The following is a 15,629-nucleotide window of genomic DNA, read 5'->3' as shown; positions in this document are numbered from 1 at the left end:
AAGATTCCCCTGCATAGGGGCCTCCAATAGAGGAGGAGAGAGAGGCTTTCCTCTCTGTATTGTCCTCTGTTTTGGTGTCTAGGAATGCCAGTGTGAAATTAGTTTATTTTCCATGTGATTTTTGTGTGCAATGGAAGGACCATTGTTTAATCCCTTCCATCTGCCCTCCCCCTTTCCCAAGACTCCACGTGAGCCCCTTCTCAGCCACCTTGCCCCAGCTGTGTCACAAGGACACCTTATCAGGGTTCGATACTATCTGGGTCACACTGACCCCAACACTGATGGCAGGATGGCATGTTCTTTCCTGGCCTGGCTGGTGTCCTTGTCAGTGGGTCTGGGTTTCATATTTGAAAAATGATAAGGGTTTCATGGTAGTTTTGTGATAAATAAACTAGGTTATGGTTCATCTCCAGAAGGATTCAAGAACATTGCTACTTGCAACCCTTTGAGACTGAAGAGCTCTGAACCCTCCCCTGAGGTGGTAGGGAGTGATGCTCATTTATGGTCGTGGCATGATCAGTGCCCGGCAAAAAGGAAGAGAGGGTTTGTCAACACCTGTGGCTCTGCACTGGCCTCTTGGTGGTTGTGGTACCCAGTGCAGAGCTCTGCTGGAAATGGACACAAGGGTTAACAGTATCCCTGTGCTTACAGAGTCACAGAATGGCTGAGGTTGAAAGGGACCTGCTCAAGCAGCACCACCTAGAACTGGTTGCCTAGGACCATGTCCAGATGGCTTTTGAATATCTCCAGGGAGGGAGACTCCACAAGTACCTTGGGCAACCTGTGCGAGTATTCAGTAACCTTCACAGTAAAAATGTATTCCCTCATGTTCAAATGGGACATCCTGTGTTTCAGTTTGTACCCATTTCCTCTGGTCCTGTCTCTGGGCACCACTGACTTGATGCTGGGATCCTGTTTATCCTGGTCCCTATAATGGAGGGAAGTGAAGGGTCTGGGCTGAATCCTCACATCCCTGTAACAGGGAGTATCTGCTGTCATATTGCTGTGACAGGATGGTGTGGGAGAGAGCTCAAACCCACCTTGCAGGGCAGCAGCTGGGCGATGGGAATATTCTCTAGCGGTGGCAAGAGCTGGGGTCTCACTCTGTGCTGTGTCCTCTCTGGCAGATATGGATGAGTGTGAGGACCCTGCTGTTCAGTGCCTGGGGGGAGAGTGCAGGAACACCCCGGGCTCCTACGAGTGCCACTGCCAGACTGGTTTTGAGCTCGTCAATGGCACCGTGTGTGCAGGTACAAACCCCATCCCTTCAGCCCCCTGAGCCTCCCTATGGATCCTCCTTCTTTCTTGTCAGGGAGGATGCTAGGGGCAAGGCAGGTGATACCAACATGCATGGCACATCTGTAAGGTTGTAGCCAAATGCAGGATCACCATGAATGGGGAAGATCTCTCAGGGTCCAGGTGCCCTACGAGAGCTGCCTGGTAGAGACTGGGGAGAGGGAATCCATGTGGCTTTGGTGAAGGATGTGTCCCAGTGCTGGGTGCATGGTCCTGACTCTGCTCCCTCTGCAGATGTGAATGAGTGCCTGAACAGTGAGATCTGTAGCCCCAATGGTGAGTGTCTCAACAGTCACGGATCCTACTTCTGCATTTGTGCTCCTGGCTTCTCGAACGTGGCTGGCGGTGTCAGCTGCCAAGGTGAGCTGCAGGGTGGCAGGGACATACCTCAGGCCTGCCCTTTGCTCTCTTCCCTGCTGCGAGATCCAGGTTGACACTTCTGGCCTGGTTTTGCAGATGTGGATGAATGCGCAGACAAGTCCCGGTGCTCACAAGGCCAGTGCCTGAACACAGAAGGCTCCTACAGGTGTCTGTGTGAAAATGGCTTCAAACACTCCCAGGAGACTGATGACTGCGTGGGTGAGAGCCCATTTGGGTTCAGGCCCCTGGGATGTGGGGGTGGTGGACGCAGGAAGTGCATGGGGAGGGTGGTTCTGTTCCCAGCACCCAAAGTTGCTGATACCTTGTAAAAGGGACTGAACTTGACCTGGGTGCTGCAGTGAGTCTCCATGTGACAATCCTCATCCCCTTTCCCTCCTCCCTGCAGATGTGGATGAGTGTAAAGAATATGGGGATGCCATCTGTGGCACGTGGCGGTGCCAGAACAGCCTGGGCTCCTACCGCTGTATCATGGGCTGCCAGCCTGGCTTCCACTGGACCCCCTTGGGTGACTGCATCGGTGAGTACAGCCCCAAGTGTCCCTGTCCCTCTTCCTGGCAGGGACAGGGTGGCTATAGGACATCTCTGCCAGGGGCATGGGGGAGAAGGAGGAGGTGGAAATGTGTGGCTGGTGGAGAGGCAGATAATGCTGAGTTTGTTTTCTTGGCTGAGCTGCCTGCTTGTGTCTAGACTTCTCTCTTCCTGGCATCTGGAACAGACACTGCATTGTGCTGCTTTCCGCTCTGGGAGAGTCCTGGGCAGGTTACAGCCATTCCAAGCTTGGGGCTGGACCACGGATCACTGTAAGCTGTGCTTGCCGGGGCTGCTGCCTGTGCCAGTCACCTGCCTGGCAAGGCTGAGTGAGAGGAGAAGCTGCTGGTACCACTCTGCACTAGCCTGAGTCTGGGTTTGGAGTTTAGGCTCCAGCAAAGAGGAAAGAGCAAAGGGGATTCTGCAGTTTCCAAGGCTCCCATCGGCAGCTTGGGGAAGGCTGCAGCAAGGAGGAGCTGCTGCCAGCCACTGGGCTCTGGCCTGAGCCAGGATTTAGCATGTGGAGCTGCTCCTGGCCTTAGGAGCAGCAGGCTGTGGGCACGCAGCTGCTCCAGCTGCTCCTGGGAAATCTCCCCCATGCAGAAGTAAGAGGGGAGGAGGATGCAGCCAGCAGGGCTGTAAACCCTGCAGAGGACCCAGTTATGATTGTCCAAACCCACCGGGCTTTAGCTAGGCAGAGATTACTCCCTGGCACTATAGCAGCTGGAGAAGGACCAAGTCAAGAACAGGGCATGAAGGTATCATCCTAGATCTGCTGATCTGTCTGCACCTGCCCCACACACTTCAGTTGCACTGAAGATGTGAACCTATAGGCTCTGTGTCCCTCTACTCCTCTGCAGGAACCTGTGCTACCCTCAGTTGCCCCTGCCACCCACCTCCCACAGTTGCCATCCATTTCCCATTCCCACCCTGCTCCTGTCTCTCAATCCACGTGGACCCTTTGCAGCACTGGATGTTGCAAGAAGCTTCTCTTGACACACACACAGCAGTGGAGTCCCTCACATCAAGGGAATGCCTGCCTTATCCGCAGGTCTTGGGGTCAGAGCAGAAGGGCCTGGGTGGGGAGCATCCATTGGGAAAGCTGGAGTCTGGGGCAATCCCTGCTCTCTGCTCTGCTGCAGACATAGATGAGTGTGCCAATGAGACGCTGTGTGGGAGCCATGGCTTCTGTGAGAACTCGGATGGCTCCTTCCGCTGCCTCTGCGACCGTGGCTATGAGAGCTCGCCCTCTGGACACTACTGTGTTGGTGAGTCTCCTGTGATTACCCCACCAGTCAGTGAGGAAAAGGCATAGGCAGAAGCCAGGCTGGTGTCCCTGCTATGTGACACATGCTGCCAGAGCATGGATGGGGACTGCATCCATGCATAGAGAATCCCAGCCATGGACTGGGCAGCTCATGGAGCAAAACACCAGGCAAAAATAGGTACCCAGGGAGAATGGACAGCAGGTACTATAAAGAAAAAACATTTTCACCATTAAGACAGGCAGGCAATGAAACAGATGCCCCAGACGGCTGCGCAGTCGCTGTCCTTGGGGGTTTTAAACGCCCAGGAAGAAAAAGCCCTGAGCAGCATGGTGGCATCTCATAACTGACCCTTCTTTGAACAGGGCATTGAACTAGAGACCTCCAGTGATCCCTTCAAACCTGGATGATTCTGTGATCCAATGACTCGCTACATGCTGTAGTTCAGGCTTCTTGAATCCACTGAAAGCAGGGCAGGAAGTTCTTGCCACACTTGTGTTGAGCCATGGTGTGAGCACACCTCTGAGCTTGTCCCTAGCAGCTTCCATCTCCCTGCTGAAGGGTGACCCCGTGCTGCAAAGGGTGTCCATGCAGAGGCAGGGCTTCCGCTGCCCACCGCTGCCCCTTCCTTTGCAGATGTGAATGAGTGCGAGCTGATGGTCGCTGTGTGCGGGACTGCACTTTGTGAGAACGTGGAGGGATCCTTCCTGTGCCTCTGCCCCAGTGACCATGAGGAATACGACACAGAGGCAGGGCAGTGCCAGCCCCGAGCAGCCTTGGGTGAGTAGGCAGCCAGACCAGAAGCATGAGTGTCAGCTATAGCAGGAGTGTGGTAGTCCTGGCTGGGATGAGATAAAGCTGTACAAGCCCATGCAGGGACAGGCAAGCTTTCATGTGGGGAGAACTGAGGAGCCTGAAAGTGAGCACCTGGGAAGGCCATGCTGCTGGCGAAGGGTGTACTCTGGGACCTTCTAGGTGTGGGATGCTGCGTTGGGGTGCCAAGGACCCCATCCCATCTCTGCTCTGATGTCTTCTAGAGGGCCCTGAGACACACACAGCCCACCTCTCTGATGGCACAGAGCGCAAGCAGTGCTACTACCACATCAGCGATGTTCGCCTGTGTGACAGCGTCCTGGCCAAGAACATCACCAAGGAGGAATGCTGCTGTACTGTGGGGGCAGCCTGGGGTGATAACTGTGAGACTTACCCCTGCCCCATCCCAGGCACAGGTACGACTGTGGCCCCACCACGCCAGGCAAGACCACTGCTCTGCCTTCCAGCTCCACCTTGGTTGCACTAACAGGCTGTTTTCTTTACTTCCCATCTCCCCTTGGCATCTGCCTCCTGGTCAGTGGAGTACCAAGAGATCTGCCCTCTCGGGAAAGGCTATATTCCCCAGGAAGATCCACTCTCAGGAAAAGTCTCTTTCACAGGTACTCTCATTTACTCTGGGGGAAAGAGGGAGGGAGTTGTGCAAAGCCTTGCCTGGAGATGCATCCACAGAAATATCTGTGGATATTCTGGAGTTATGGGTGGGGGATGTGGTGGGGGGTGTAGGCATCCTGCTGCTGCTTTCCTCCATACAGAGAAATGCCAAATTGCCAGTATCACCGAGCTGGCAGTGCTCCTTCTTCCAGTCCTGCCTCACTGAAAGCAGTGGCTCTTTCTTGGTGCAAATCTATGCCCGTTTTGAGCCAGGGATGGGGTCCAGTGAGACACAACACTTCCAGTTACTAATCAGATCTCCCAGTGGCCAGCTGGCTCAGTCTTTTGCACATCACCTCCAGGGGATTGTGTTCTCAGCCTTTCAGAAGCATACATGAATTTCCTACCTGTGAAAGTATCCTGTTCCCTGTCATCCCTCCTCCTGCTCTGCCTGTGGATGCTTCCCTCTCTGCTCCCAGGCATGAGGCCGGTGGGAGAGGTGGGGGCTCACTTGGGTCCCTGCCAGTGACCCAGGCCAAGCTGCTGTGCCAGCTTTCTGCAGATGCAGCACCTGGCCTGCCTTGCTCCCATGGCTCTGCTCATTGAGATGCTCTCTTGCTCCCTCCATTCTTCTCTCAGACATGGACGAGTGTGAGATATTTGGCTCCGAGTTCTGCCGCAATGGACAGTGTTTGAATACAGTGCCGGGCTACAAGTGCTTCTGCCATACAGGCTACTTCTATGACTCCAGCAAGCTTGAGTGTGTTGGTAAGACAGTCTCAAAGAGCAGCAGGCACCTCACTGCACATGGAGGGACAGCTGTGCTGCTGCACCCAGAGTTTTCCCTGCTGCCCATGCTACAGGGCCAGGTCTGGGTGACAAGCTTCCCAGGAACCTGCTGGGGAACAGGGGAGAAGGTGGCAAGAATCCCCCAGATCCCTGTTTGGGCAGGGAAAGAGCTGCATTGCCCACGTCTATCGGTCTGAAATGTTGCTTTGTCCTTTTGTGTGGGCAGACCAGGACGAGTGTCAGAACGAAGTGTACTGTATCAACGGCGAGTGTCTGAACACGGATGGCTCCTACCACTGCTTCTGCAGCCTTCCTCTCGTGCTAGATGCGACCGGCAACCGGTGTGTGAACCTCTCCAGCAGGGCAGGTGAGCCCCAGCCCCTGCTACAGCACACGTCTGCCCTGACATCCACCCTGTGGGTCAGTCCTCTGGGAGACAGCACAGGGTAGGATTTTGTGCCAGGCTGAGGTGTGCCAGCAGCCTCACATGTACAGCCAGGGCAGGGGGGGCAGAAGGTGGGGCACATAGTTGTCCCTCAGGAAAGGTGAGGTGGCACTCTTCTGGATGATTTTCATAGCCTCCTTTGCTTGTGTCACTTGCAGATGCCTCGGAGGAGTATGAAATCCACCTGGATGTCTGCTGGCAGACCGTTGCTGACTACATCTGCCAAGACCTGCTGCATGGTGAGCAGACCACGTACACCGAGTGCTGCTGCCGGCTTGGTGAAGCCTGGGGCCAGAACTGCGCGCTCTGCCCACACAGGTCCTCTGGTGAGTGGGGTGGCAGGGCAAGCATCCCCAGCAGAGGTGGGAGAGGGCTGGGGTGCCACTGGTCATGTCCTGCAGGGTTGGCCACATACGGCTGCAGCAAGGGCTCTTTTTGTCACCTGCATTGCCAAAGCCAGTCCAAGGAGTGGGTGAACCCCCTGTTTCTCCACAGCTGTGTTGCACCCGTGGGTAGGATGTACCTGAAATGGGTGCAATGAGTCCAAGGTGTTTGAGGGGAGAGTTGCTCTGTGCATCCCACTGCTCCTGCTTAGCTTAGGAGAGGTGAGGCGGTAGCAGGCTGGGATGGGAGCATGCTGAGAACTGGAGGTTTTGCTGCTCAGGGCCTTGCTGGCTCCAGACAGGAACTGGTTTTCTTGAAGATGGGGTCTCGTCAGCAAGCTACAGAGCTGCAGCTTTGGAGGCCATTGAATAGAGGCCTGGCTCTGCTTGCCCAGTGTGGATGCACACTCTCTGGCCATACCAGACCTACTTCTCTTGAGCCAGGCTCCACTGACTCTTCCTTTTCTCTAACCACTTGTAGCTGATTTTGCTTTCCTGTGTAATGGGGCCAGCGAAGACAGTGAGAGAGGGGCCGAGCTTCGAGAAAGACCTAGGTATGAATATGGACCAGGCTTGGAAGACCCCCACTACAGCCTTGCCAGCCCAGATATGGGCCCCTACTACAACTACCTGGAGTCTGAGTATGGAAATCCAGATGCTGGTTTCCCTCGGAGGGAACCCAGCAGCGAGTTTCGTGGCACCCCTCGCCATCATGCCCCAGGGCGGTCCCCACCCCACTACCTGCCCAGCCAAACCGGTAAGTACTGGGAGACACAGAGAGGTGTGTCTGTGGGCAGCCAGGGGTTGGGAGCTGCCAGCTCAGCACCCCTGGCTGCTGTGTTAGTCCTGGCCTCGCCAGTATCACCCCACCATGTGCCTGATGTCCCTCCACACGTGGAGGGTCACCCTGCTCTAACACCACCTTCCCACCTCCCAGGCCTCTACGAGGGCTTCGAGGGGCTGCAGGCTGAGGAGTGCGGGATCCTCAACGGCTGCGAGAACGGGCGCTGTGTGCGCGTCCGGGAGGGCTACACCTGCGACTGCTTCGACGGCTTCCAGCTGGACATGACCCGCATGGCCTGCGTGGGTGAGCGGGGCCGGGCCGGGCCGGCAGCCGGGCCCCGCATCCCTTGGCGGCTGCCGCTCTCTGGCGGTCCTGGGCGGGACAGCTGCCGGAGGAGTGCCCGCTCCCGGGTGCTTCCTTCCCGTAGGGCTGGGAGGACCTTCCTGGGGGTTCAGCCGGCCACTGCTGGCAGCTAGGTCAGGGCAGCTCTGTCCCCCGCGGGGAGCAGCTGATTGACAGCTTCTTGGCATAGCACCCTTCTACATCACCACCCACTGCTACTGTATCCCCGTTTAATTTCCCCGACATTCATCACTGCCCTGGTGAAATTCCTCACTTTCTACCCTGCCCTACGGGACACAGTCTCTAAAGCATCTCTTAGCATTTCTTCTACATCCCTATGCCATGCCTCCATCCTTTTCACAGAGCAGCTCCCCAAGCCAGCTGAGGCCCCAGGCACTCAGCAGGTAAAGACCCCCTTTTTCCTTCGGCACAGCCCTAACTAACCCCCAGCTTCTTACTGCATGACATGGTCATGCAGCTTCTTTGTACAAAACCCATGCTCTCTGCCTCCCCAAGTGCTGCTGGGCAGAAGGGCTGCCTGAGCTGTTACTCCCCATTCTGCATTGATGCCCTCTGTTTCATTTTCCTTGGCCACAGGATTTTTTTGCGTTTGCTTTCACTGAATGTTCTCTGGTTGATTTTGGATGGCTTCTCTGCTTGATTAGAATGAGTCTGAAGCCCGCAAAGCGCTTGCAGCCTGGTGTCACACACATGCTTTTTACAGGCAAGGGAATTCTCCCTTTGCCCACCTTAATGACAACATTTAGATGGAGCAGGGGTCAGGACAGACTCCTGCAGGCTATGCTTTAAATGTCTTTTATTGTAGCAGACAGGTATTGCTAATTACCTTTGGTGTGCAGCTTTGCAGCTCATTGTGCAATTGCTGCAGTTTCATCTGGACTGTATTTTCTCAGTCTGCTTGAGTGTGTCATGTGAGAGCGTGTTGAAATCCTCACCTTGGCCAAGGCACATCATATCCACCACTTCTCCCTTATCTGACAGACCAGTTATCAGGTCACTGAAGGGAACCAGATTGGCTTAACGTAATCAGACCTTAACAGATCTGCACCAGCTATTTCATGACCCTGATATCCTTTGGAAGCTTATGACCTAATCGCTCACAAACCTGGTCTGCTTACGGGAATAGGGGTGAGCAGTCTGTAATCCTGGATTCTCCCTTCTCTCTTTTTGAAGATAGTCACCAGATTTACCCTTCCTTGGGTCGCTGAGACCTCTCTTATCCTCCATCTCAGAGAGAACGTTCAGCTTTTCAGGGACTGCAGGAGCACCAAGATGTGAAGATGAGTTGCAACAAGCCTTTAGCAATATGGATGTAACTGCTTTATCTATCTGATTGTTGGACCTCTCCATCACAGTATGGCCTTTCCTGCCCTGTGCTCTTTCACCTTATTCAAACACTTCAAATGTGGTCTGCACCCTGTCTGGTCACCATGAGCGTTTTTGATGGCTGGAACAAAGCCCACGCCAGCTGCTGCAGCCAGCTCGGCTGTCTTTTGTTTCCTCAATGATAAGGACCAGACCGACATTCCCCAGTGTTTCCTGCTGATGTATTTATGGAGTCTTTGCTTGTTGCCTTTTGTGTCCTAGACTAACTAGCACTTATTTTACACTGGAGCCTATCTTGGATTTTTCCTTTCAGTTCTTCTACTTGGTGCTTAGTCACCCCTGTGTTTTTACCTTGCTGACTTCAGGCGTGGAGAATACTCCTACAGCTGTTGCAGTGCTTCCCCTCTCACCTCCCTGTGGGGATAGCTTGCCCTCACCCTGCAGGACGGGCTGCCTGCCTACCCCTGCCTGAATGGGCAGGCTCCAGGGCTTGGTGCACACTGCTGGCACCAACTCTGCTGCTTCTTGCTTTCAGGTGACTGGGCTAAACTAGCCTTGTTTTACTTCTTTGAATTCAGTGACCCACAGCCAAAGCAGCCTGCCAGCTCTTCACCCTTTTACCTTTCCCTGGAGACCCCAGCAAGGCTGTCTGCTTCCCAGGCTGTGGAGCACATCTCCCTGGATGTGCTGCCTAACATCTCTTCCTTGGGCTTCTGAACAAGCCCATCCTTGGTGATGTTCTGGGCCTGAGGTTTAGCCCAAGTTCTCAGTGCCCTGTATACGAAGGCTGTCGTGTTTCTCAAGCTCTCATCTCACCTTTCCCCTCTCCTCCTTCTTCTCACATGACTGCTGTGTTTCCTTCCACCTTACCTGAAGGAATTGCTTCCAGCCTCCTTCCCTGGGGTTGTGCTTCTCTTTCTTTGCCAGACAGCCCCCTGCACCTGTGCTAGGGATAACCTGAGGTCCCAGGGTGGCAGAGCTTTCCAGCCCTCCTGGGGTCCATCGGTCACTGCCTGGGCCTTCACTCTCCCTTGCGTGGCAGGCTGAACCCATCACTTGTTCCCCACTCCTGCTTCCTGCTGCTATGTGGGGGGTGAGGCTGGAGTTTGTGGTCAGAGGGTTTGGACCTGCCTTGGCAGGTGAGGATTTGGGCTCTCATGGTCCTGTGGGTGCAGACAAGGGCTCTGGGGTGCACAGGGATGCTCTGCCTAGCTGGTGGCCTCACCACAAGTTGGGGTAGCTCAGGCAGGATGTCAGGGAGGTGCATTTAGCAGCAGGGCAGCTGCTGTAGGCTTGCATGCACATTCTAGCTCAGCCACAAGCCAGCCAAGTGAGCCCTTTCACACGGTTTGTGGGTTAATAAAACAAGGCCTTGTTTGCGCAGCACGAGGTCCCTCTTTGTTCTGGTCCTGGTGATGATGATCTGCCGCTCAGGGCCACCATCATCTGCCTTGTCAGCCTTGTGGATGAGGAAAGGGCATTTTCCAAGGTTGGAGGTGGTCTTTCTCCCATGTCCTGTGCTGCTTTCTAAGCACAACTTAGATGAAGCTGCTAACCCAGAGGCGTCATGAACTGCAGGACCCCTTATCTGTTGTGCATTGCTGGGGGTGGGGGGACTCCCTCCTGTGCTGGGGGATGCTAAATGCTGGGGATGTCACGCTTGGGTAGTAAGGGGGCTCTGTGGGTGTGCTGAGGGGTGTGGGAGGCTGAAGGAGTCATGGGCATCCTGGAGGTGCAGGGGGTGGGAATGGGGCACAAGGAGGTGTCTGTGGCTGGGAATGCTTGCTGTGCCACTGGCTCACCCCTGTCCTTCTCCTTGCAGACATCAACGAGTGTGAGGAGGTGGGCGGCCCTGAGCCCCTCTGCCAGGGCGGCACCTGCGAGAACACGGAGGGCTCCTACCGCTGCCGCTGCTTGCCAGGCTACATAGCCCTGGCCCAGCCCCACCACTGCGTGCCCCAGACAGCCCAGAGCCCAGCAGCAGCGTAGCTCTAGGGGAGCAGGGGTGAGGGTGCTCCCCTCCTGCACGGAGAAGGGCCCCCTGAGGCTGTGGGTGCTTCAAGGCGCTTTGCTCCTTCCCCTCCAAAGTCCACAACTTCTCCATCACCTTCTCTCTGCAGGTGAGGGGCTGATATCCCAGCCTCTGCACCCGCTGCACCCTGCTCCTGCTGCAGCAGAGCCCACCCCGGCTCCCAGCATCCATCGCATCACCCCATGCCGTTGAAGCTCACAGGACACCTTCCCCTGCCACGCAGCCCCAGCCTCCCCACTTCACCCTGCAAAAAAGGGGGTTCATCTCCCTGCTGCTGCTGCACTGACCTAGTGACACGCCTCACCCACACCGTGGGTGCTGGCCCTGCTCCTCGTGAAGCGTCCAGCCCTCTGGCCAGAGCTTTCAGAGGGGGTGACCCCAGCTTTCTAAAACTGCTGCCTAACCCTGGGGCTTGGGGAGAGGCCAGAGGGGCCCCAGAGCCAGCTCTCAGTGCTGGCCAGCCCAGGCACAGCCCTTAGCTGGGCACATCCCCCTGTGCCCCACGCTGCTGGGCAGGGGGACAGGTGCAGCTTCCTTTGTGTAAAGTTGTTGGTGACTCTTTTTTTGTTGTTTTTTTTTGTGTTTTTTAACCGAGTCTGTTGGAAACTTCTCTCATGTTGTTAAATAAAACATTTATTTTGGGCCCCTGTGGCTCAGGACACTGGGGCTGGTCAGAACTATGCTTGTCTTGCCTCTGCCGAGGGGGTACTAGATCCACATCTTCCCTGTGGGTCCAGCCCAGCAAGGCCACCACACTCTTGTAAGCCAACTCTTATCTCTCATGCTAGCACCCACCCTCTTCCTGAGGCAGAGCAGAGACTCTTGCCAGGCCAAATTCTTGCTTATCTCTCAAGCTCAGTTCCAGCAGCAAGAGCCAGCGCCATCCCCACAAGACAGCACAGCAGTTGTGGCTGCTCAGACCTTGCCTTGTTCACACACAAGGGGGCTGGCATTTAAGCGTGAGAGTGTGTAGGTTTCTGCAGCTGGCAGTTTTGGGAGCCTGTTGGTCCAGCCCCGGAGCCTTCACTAGAACAGCCTTTACCTATGGTGCAGCAAGCAAGGCCATGAACTCTGCCACCTCACAGGGAGCCCTTACACAGTTTCAGGGCAGCACAGGACCAGCAAGACAGGAGCACAGCCAGGCATTGCCAGATCAACACTGGCAGCCAGCAACAGAGATGCCTGGCTACTCACACATCACCTGTGCTCAGGCCACCATACCTTCAGCTGAAAAGCAAGACCAGCCCAACCCCAACTAGAAGATGCTCAGCCACTCTGCTCCTCTCCACTCACAGAAGACACAGAAGCAGGTAATATATAGCTTTTATTAAAAGGAAAGTTATAAAAAGAGGTTCAGGAGCTCCCAGCAGCTCCAAGTTAGTAGTAGTGCAAACCACTGATTAGAGAAAGAATCATCCCTGCAGAGACGCCAAAAGCCATTTGGCTTTGCATCCGTAAAGAAGTGTTCCAGCTGCAGTCCTACTGGCACAAGCGGGCCCAGGACAGAGCAGGCTGCCAGCTCAGGGGAAGTCTCCCCTCCTTCAGCTGCATGAATGGCAAACACAGGTACCAGGGGCATCCCAGTTGTGATGGAGCAGGAGAAGCGCAGAAGGGTGGATGCAGCTGGCATTCTAGAAGAGGCACTGAAGGGTTACCAGGTAGCAGCTCAGATACTAGCCAGGTTCATCACAGAGAAATTCCTCTGAGAGGGGACACAGCTCCATTTCAAACAGCTAATGTGCCTCCACAGAGCAGCTGGAGAATGAGGCTCAGTCGCTCCTGCAGCAGGCACTGCTCCCCCTTGAGCTGCTGTGAGAACACTCAGGGGACTCTAAAGGGGGTAAGAGCCCTCTGCCCAAGGCTGACCTTGCATGAACACGGTACTGGCTGCTCAGAGGCTGCAGAGCTCTGAAGGAAGCAGTAAGAAATGCTCTATTATATAAAAGAATTTGGCCTGTGTTGTCTTCTCGTTTTCCCCTCCCCAAGCCCTACTAAAGGGCTCCTCAGCTGGTGATCTGCACTGGTATCTTCCAGCAGAACAACATCTGGTCTTGGTCATCCACCAGCTCCCACTTCACAATCAGTTTAATCTGAAAGCGAGAGAAGAGCAGAGGGAAATGAGAGTGTTCAGGGAACCGCAAGGCAAGGACATAGAGAGGAGAGTTATCACTTCTGTGGAGCAAAGAGGTCCTGGGAGCTCTGCACAGAGAGGACAGAGGTGGGGTATTGCCCCTGCTGCATCAGGTGGTCCATGCTCCTGCAGCAACACCTGGAACATCTTACGTGGATGGAGGGTTCAGTTGCGTGACACAGGTGTTCACACAACTGCACTCAGATCCTTACTCTGAGTGAGCAGAGCAGAAACACCCTGCAGCCTCCCAGCTGAACTGCACCCTGGAGCCAAGCACCCCCAGTTTGGGAGAATCTGGCTGAATGCAGCAGGCTCTGTAGGGAGGCACAGTACAAGAGGATACTTGGGCAGCTGAAGCCACTTCTTCGCAGCTGGAGGCACGCTGCTTCCTCTGCTGGGTCTGTCCCAAAGTGGGAACTTGAAACAAAAGTCACGCTCACAGCAGAAGTTCAAACATAGTCTAAGGAGTCTTCTAACCCCTTCCCTACCACCACAGGACAAGGTGTCCTTCCCTCAAGGCAGGGGGAGGGCCTGCACCATGAAGATCAGTATCTCTGAGGAGCAGACCAGCTGCCTGCTTACTTACACTGGGGTACTCGCTCTTCACAGGGAGTCTATTCAGGTAGCTGTAGGAATGGCCCTTCTGAATGGGGCACTGGATCCCCGACTTGCATCCATCAGGCTCAGGAATGGGAAAGGGGATGTCCACGTGCAGCATCTCACCGTACACTCTTGCTTTGCTGCCCTGGCTCTCAATCTCTGCAGAACACAGAGAAGTGTGAGCATAGCATCAGAGCAGGGAACACGTTTCTACCTTACACCCTCCCCTCCCCATATCCTAGAGGCTGCAAGAACACAACTAAGGGACGCTCTTCATCACCGGCCACTTGTTCCCACTCAGAACCCTTTCCAACCACGCTTTCACATTCCCCTCCAAGCAGTGGGACCGAGATGACCTCCCCCCGCGCAGCCCACCCGGGCACCCCAGCTGGGGCGCCGATGCTCACTGCTGGCGAAGGTCACGTTGATGCTGTAGGACGTTCCCTTGTGGAGCAGGCACGGCTGCGTAGGGCACGGACTCACGTTCACCTCCTGGATGCTGCCGTCTACGGAACCTGCAAGGAACAGCCGGGCTTACCGAGCCTTCTCCGCCTGCTGACCCCTGCGCCCCCCGCCTCTGCCCGCACAAACTCACCGCAGTCGACGAAGTGGAGGGGCTCGGCCAGGGCAGTGGCGGCGGCGCCCAGCGCCAGAAGCAGGACGAGCGGGGACGGCAGCATGGCGGCGGCGGCGGCGGCAGCTGGAGCAGCAGCTGGAGCACAACGGCGGTGGCGGCAGGTCCGCTGCGGTGTCACATGAGCGCGGCGGCCCCGCCCAGCGGTCAGCTGGGGTGCGCCCCGCCCCGGTGCACGTCCCCCGCCCCGTGCCCCCGGGGGCCGCCGGGGGGGAGGCTGGCAGAGGGTGGCGGTCCCGGGTGCAGCGCTGCGATAGCCAGGCTCCCTGCTGTGGGAGACAGACAGCGCCCAAGGGCAGCAGCTGAAGGGCGCGCTCAGGTACAGCCCCGCGATGGGCTGGGAAGCGTCTTCGAGGAAGCCAGCACAGTAGTCTTACCTCGTTACTCCATACCTCATGATCTACATGTCGAAAGCTGAGTAACTCGAGTGCCAAGAGTGACATGTGCTCGGTAATTGGTGGTGGTTGCTGCTCATACAAGTTAGTCCCGCTTCTCAAACTTGTGAAATGCCAGAGACTGCCAGCTTTGTGCTGTGGGTGCTGGAACAAACCAGAGGACGATTTAAGACACTTGAGAAAGCTTTCGACCCGAGCTAACGGCTACAGCTTTTCACCAGTTTCACATGTTAGCAGCGTTCCTCGCAACAGGGTCATGCCAGGGACACGGCAGAGGAAGCACATGAGTGCTGATTTGGTAGGGGCACGGCAGAGCTGACACAGCTTCCCCACTGCAGCTCTCTGCCTCAGTCCCGTGTGTGCACACTCAGCCTCAGCTGCGCTGCCAAGTGACTCGGGCAAACCCCCACACCTTGCCTGGGCTCCCCACCATGGCTGCTGTCACATCAGAAACCCCAGAGGTGCTGGCAGGAGTGAGCCGGGCTTGCTCTTGTGCCTCTCTGTTGAGCAGGTTAGCTCTTCAGGAGGGACCCTTTCCTTCAGAAGGGGGAGTAGATTTTGGGGGGTTATTTTCTTATTTTTGTCTGAGTAAGCTTTTGGTTTGCAGAGGCCTCAAGCAAGCAGACCAGAGTGCTTACAGCAGCCCTATCAAACCAAAAATCAGCCAAAGACCCTACTAAGACCAAGCCCTGTATTTAAGCCTACCCAGCACTCTTCATAATGGACCCAGATAAAGGCTTTTCCTTGCACACAGGAACTCATGCCCTTAGAACATCTTTCCTTCTCCTTGGTAAACAAAGCCACCTATCTGACTGATGGGAACAGGATTGCAGTCAGCTCAGAGCAACACCA

General features: G+C 55.6%; 2 protein-coding genes across 5 annotated transcripts in view; one reads left to right on the top strand and one right to left on the bottom strand.

The window, feature by feature from the left end:
- LTBP2 (latent transforming growth factor beta binding protein 2) overlaps positions 1-11,694 on the top strand; it is a 70,988-nt gene extending 59,294 nt beyond the window's left edge. For 3 of the 4 annotated variants that reach the window (XM_061367373.1, XM_061367372.1, XM_061367375.1), the window contains 14 exons: positions 1,128-1,250; positions 1,531-1,656; positions 1,753-1,875; positions 2,063-2,194; positions 3,348-3,473; positions 4,107-4,250; positions 4,508-4,699; positions 4,823-4,903; positions 5,535-5,663; positions 5,911-6,051; positions 6,288-6,455; positions 6,994-7,269; positions 7,450-7,599; positions 10,808-11,694. In XM_061367373.1, coding sequence (XP_061223357.1) covers positions 1,128-1,250; positions 1,531-1,656; positions 1,753-1,875; positions 2,063-2,194; positions 3,348-3,473; positions 4,107-4,250; positions 4,508-4,699; positions 4,823-4,903; positions 5,535-5,663; positions 5,911-6,051; positions 6,288-6,455; positions 6,994-7,269; positions 7,450-7,599; positions 10,808-10,974 — 2,078 coding nt within the window. In that variant the 3' untranslated portion in view covers positions 10,975-11,694. The remainder of the gene's footprint in view (positions 1-1,127; positions 1,251-1,530; positions 1,657-1,752; positions 1,876-2,062; positions 2,195-3,347; positions 3,474-4,106; positions 4,251-4,507; positions 4,700-4,822; positions 4,904-5,534; positions 5,664-5,910; positions 6,052-6,287; positions 6,456-6,993; positions 7,270-7,449; positions 7,600-10,807) is intronic. The other variant, XM_061367374.1, reaches the window with a different exon arrangement.
- A 634-nt stretch (positions 11,695-12,328) lies between these two features.
- NPC2 (NPC intracellular cholesterol transporter 2) lies at positions 12,329-14,445 on the bottom strand. The gene is made up of 4 exons (XM_061367382.1): positions 14,344-14,445; positions 14,156-14,263; positions 13,735-13,907; positions 12,329-13,107 (listed from the first exon to the last, which is right to left on the bottom strand). Exons 1-4 carry the CDS (start codon positions 14,426-14,428, stop codon positions 13,021-13,023), a joined length of 453 nt encoding a protein of 150 aa, XP_061223366.1. The 5' UTR covers positions 14,429-14,445; the 3' UTR covers positions 12,329-13,020.
- Between the last annotated feature and the right edge of the window lie 1,184 nt (positions 14,446-15,629).

This window comes from Neopsephotus bourkii, unplaced genomic scaffold, assembly GCF_033783945.1.
Source record: "Neopsephotus bourkii isolate Nb327-2 ecotype Australia unplaced genomic scaffold, CSIRO-AGI_Nbou_v1 NB_1376, whole genome shotgun sequence".
Lineage (NCBI taxonomy): Eukaryota > Metazoa > Chordata > Aves > Psittaciformes > Psittacidae > Neopsephotus > Neopsephotus bourkii.
Note: the sequence above shows the minus strand (reverse complement) of the source record. Positions and strands in the feature narration are given on the sequence as shown.

Coding starts and splice junctions, on each gene's coding strand:
- NPC2 (XM_061367382.1), bottom strand. CDS start 14,428: ATGCTGCCGTCCCCGCTCGTCCTGCTTCTGGCGCTGGGCGCCGCCGCC. Junction 14,264..14,343: donor CCTCCACTTCGTCGACTGCG/GTGAGTTTGTGC, acceptor TGTTCCTTGCAG/GTTCCGTAGACGGCAGCATC. Junction 13,108..13,734: donor TGAAGAGCGAGTACCCCAGT/GTAAGTAAGCAG, acceptor TCTCGCTTTCAG/ATTAAACTGATTGTGAAGTG.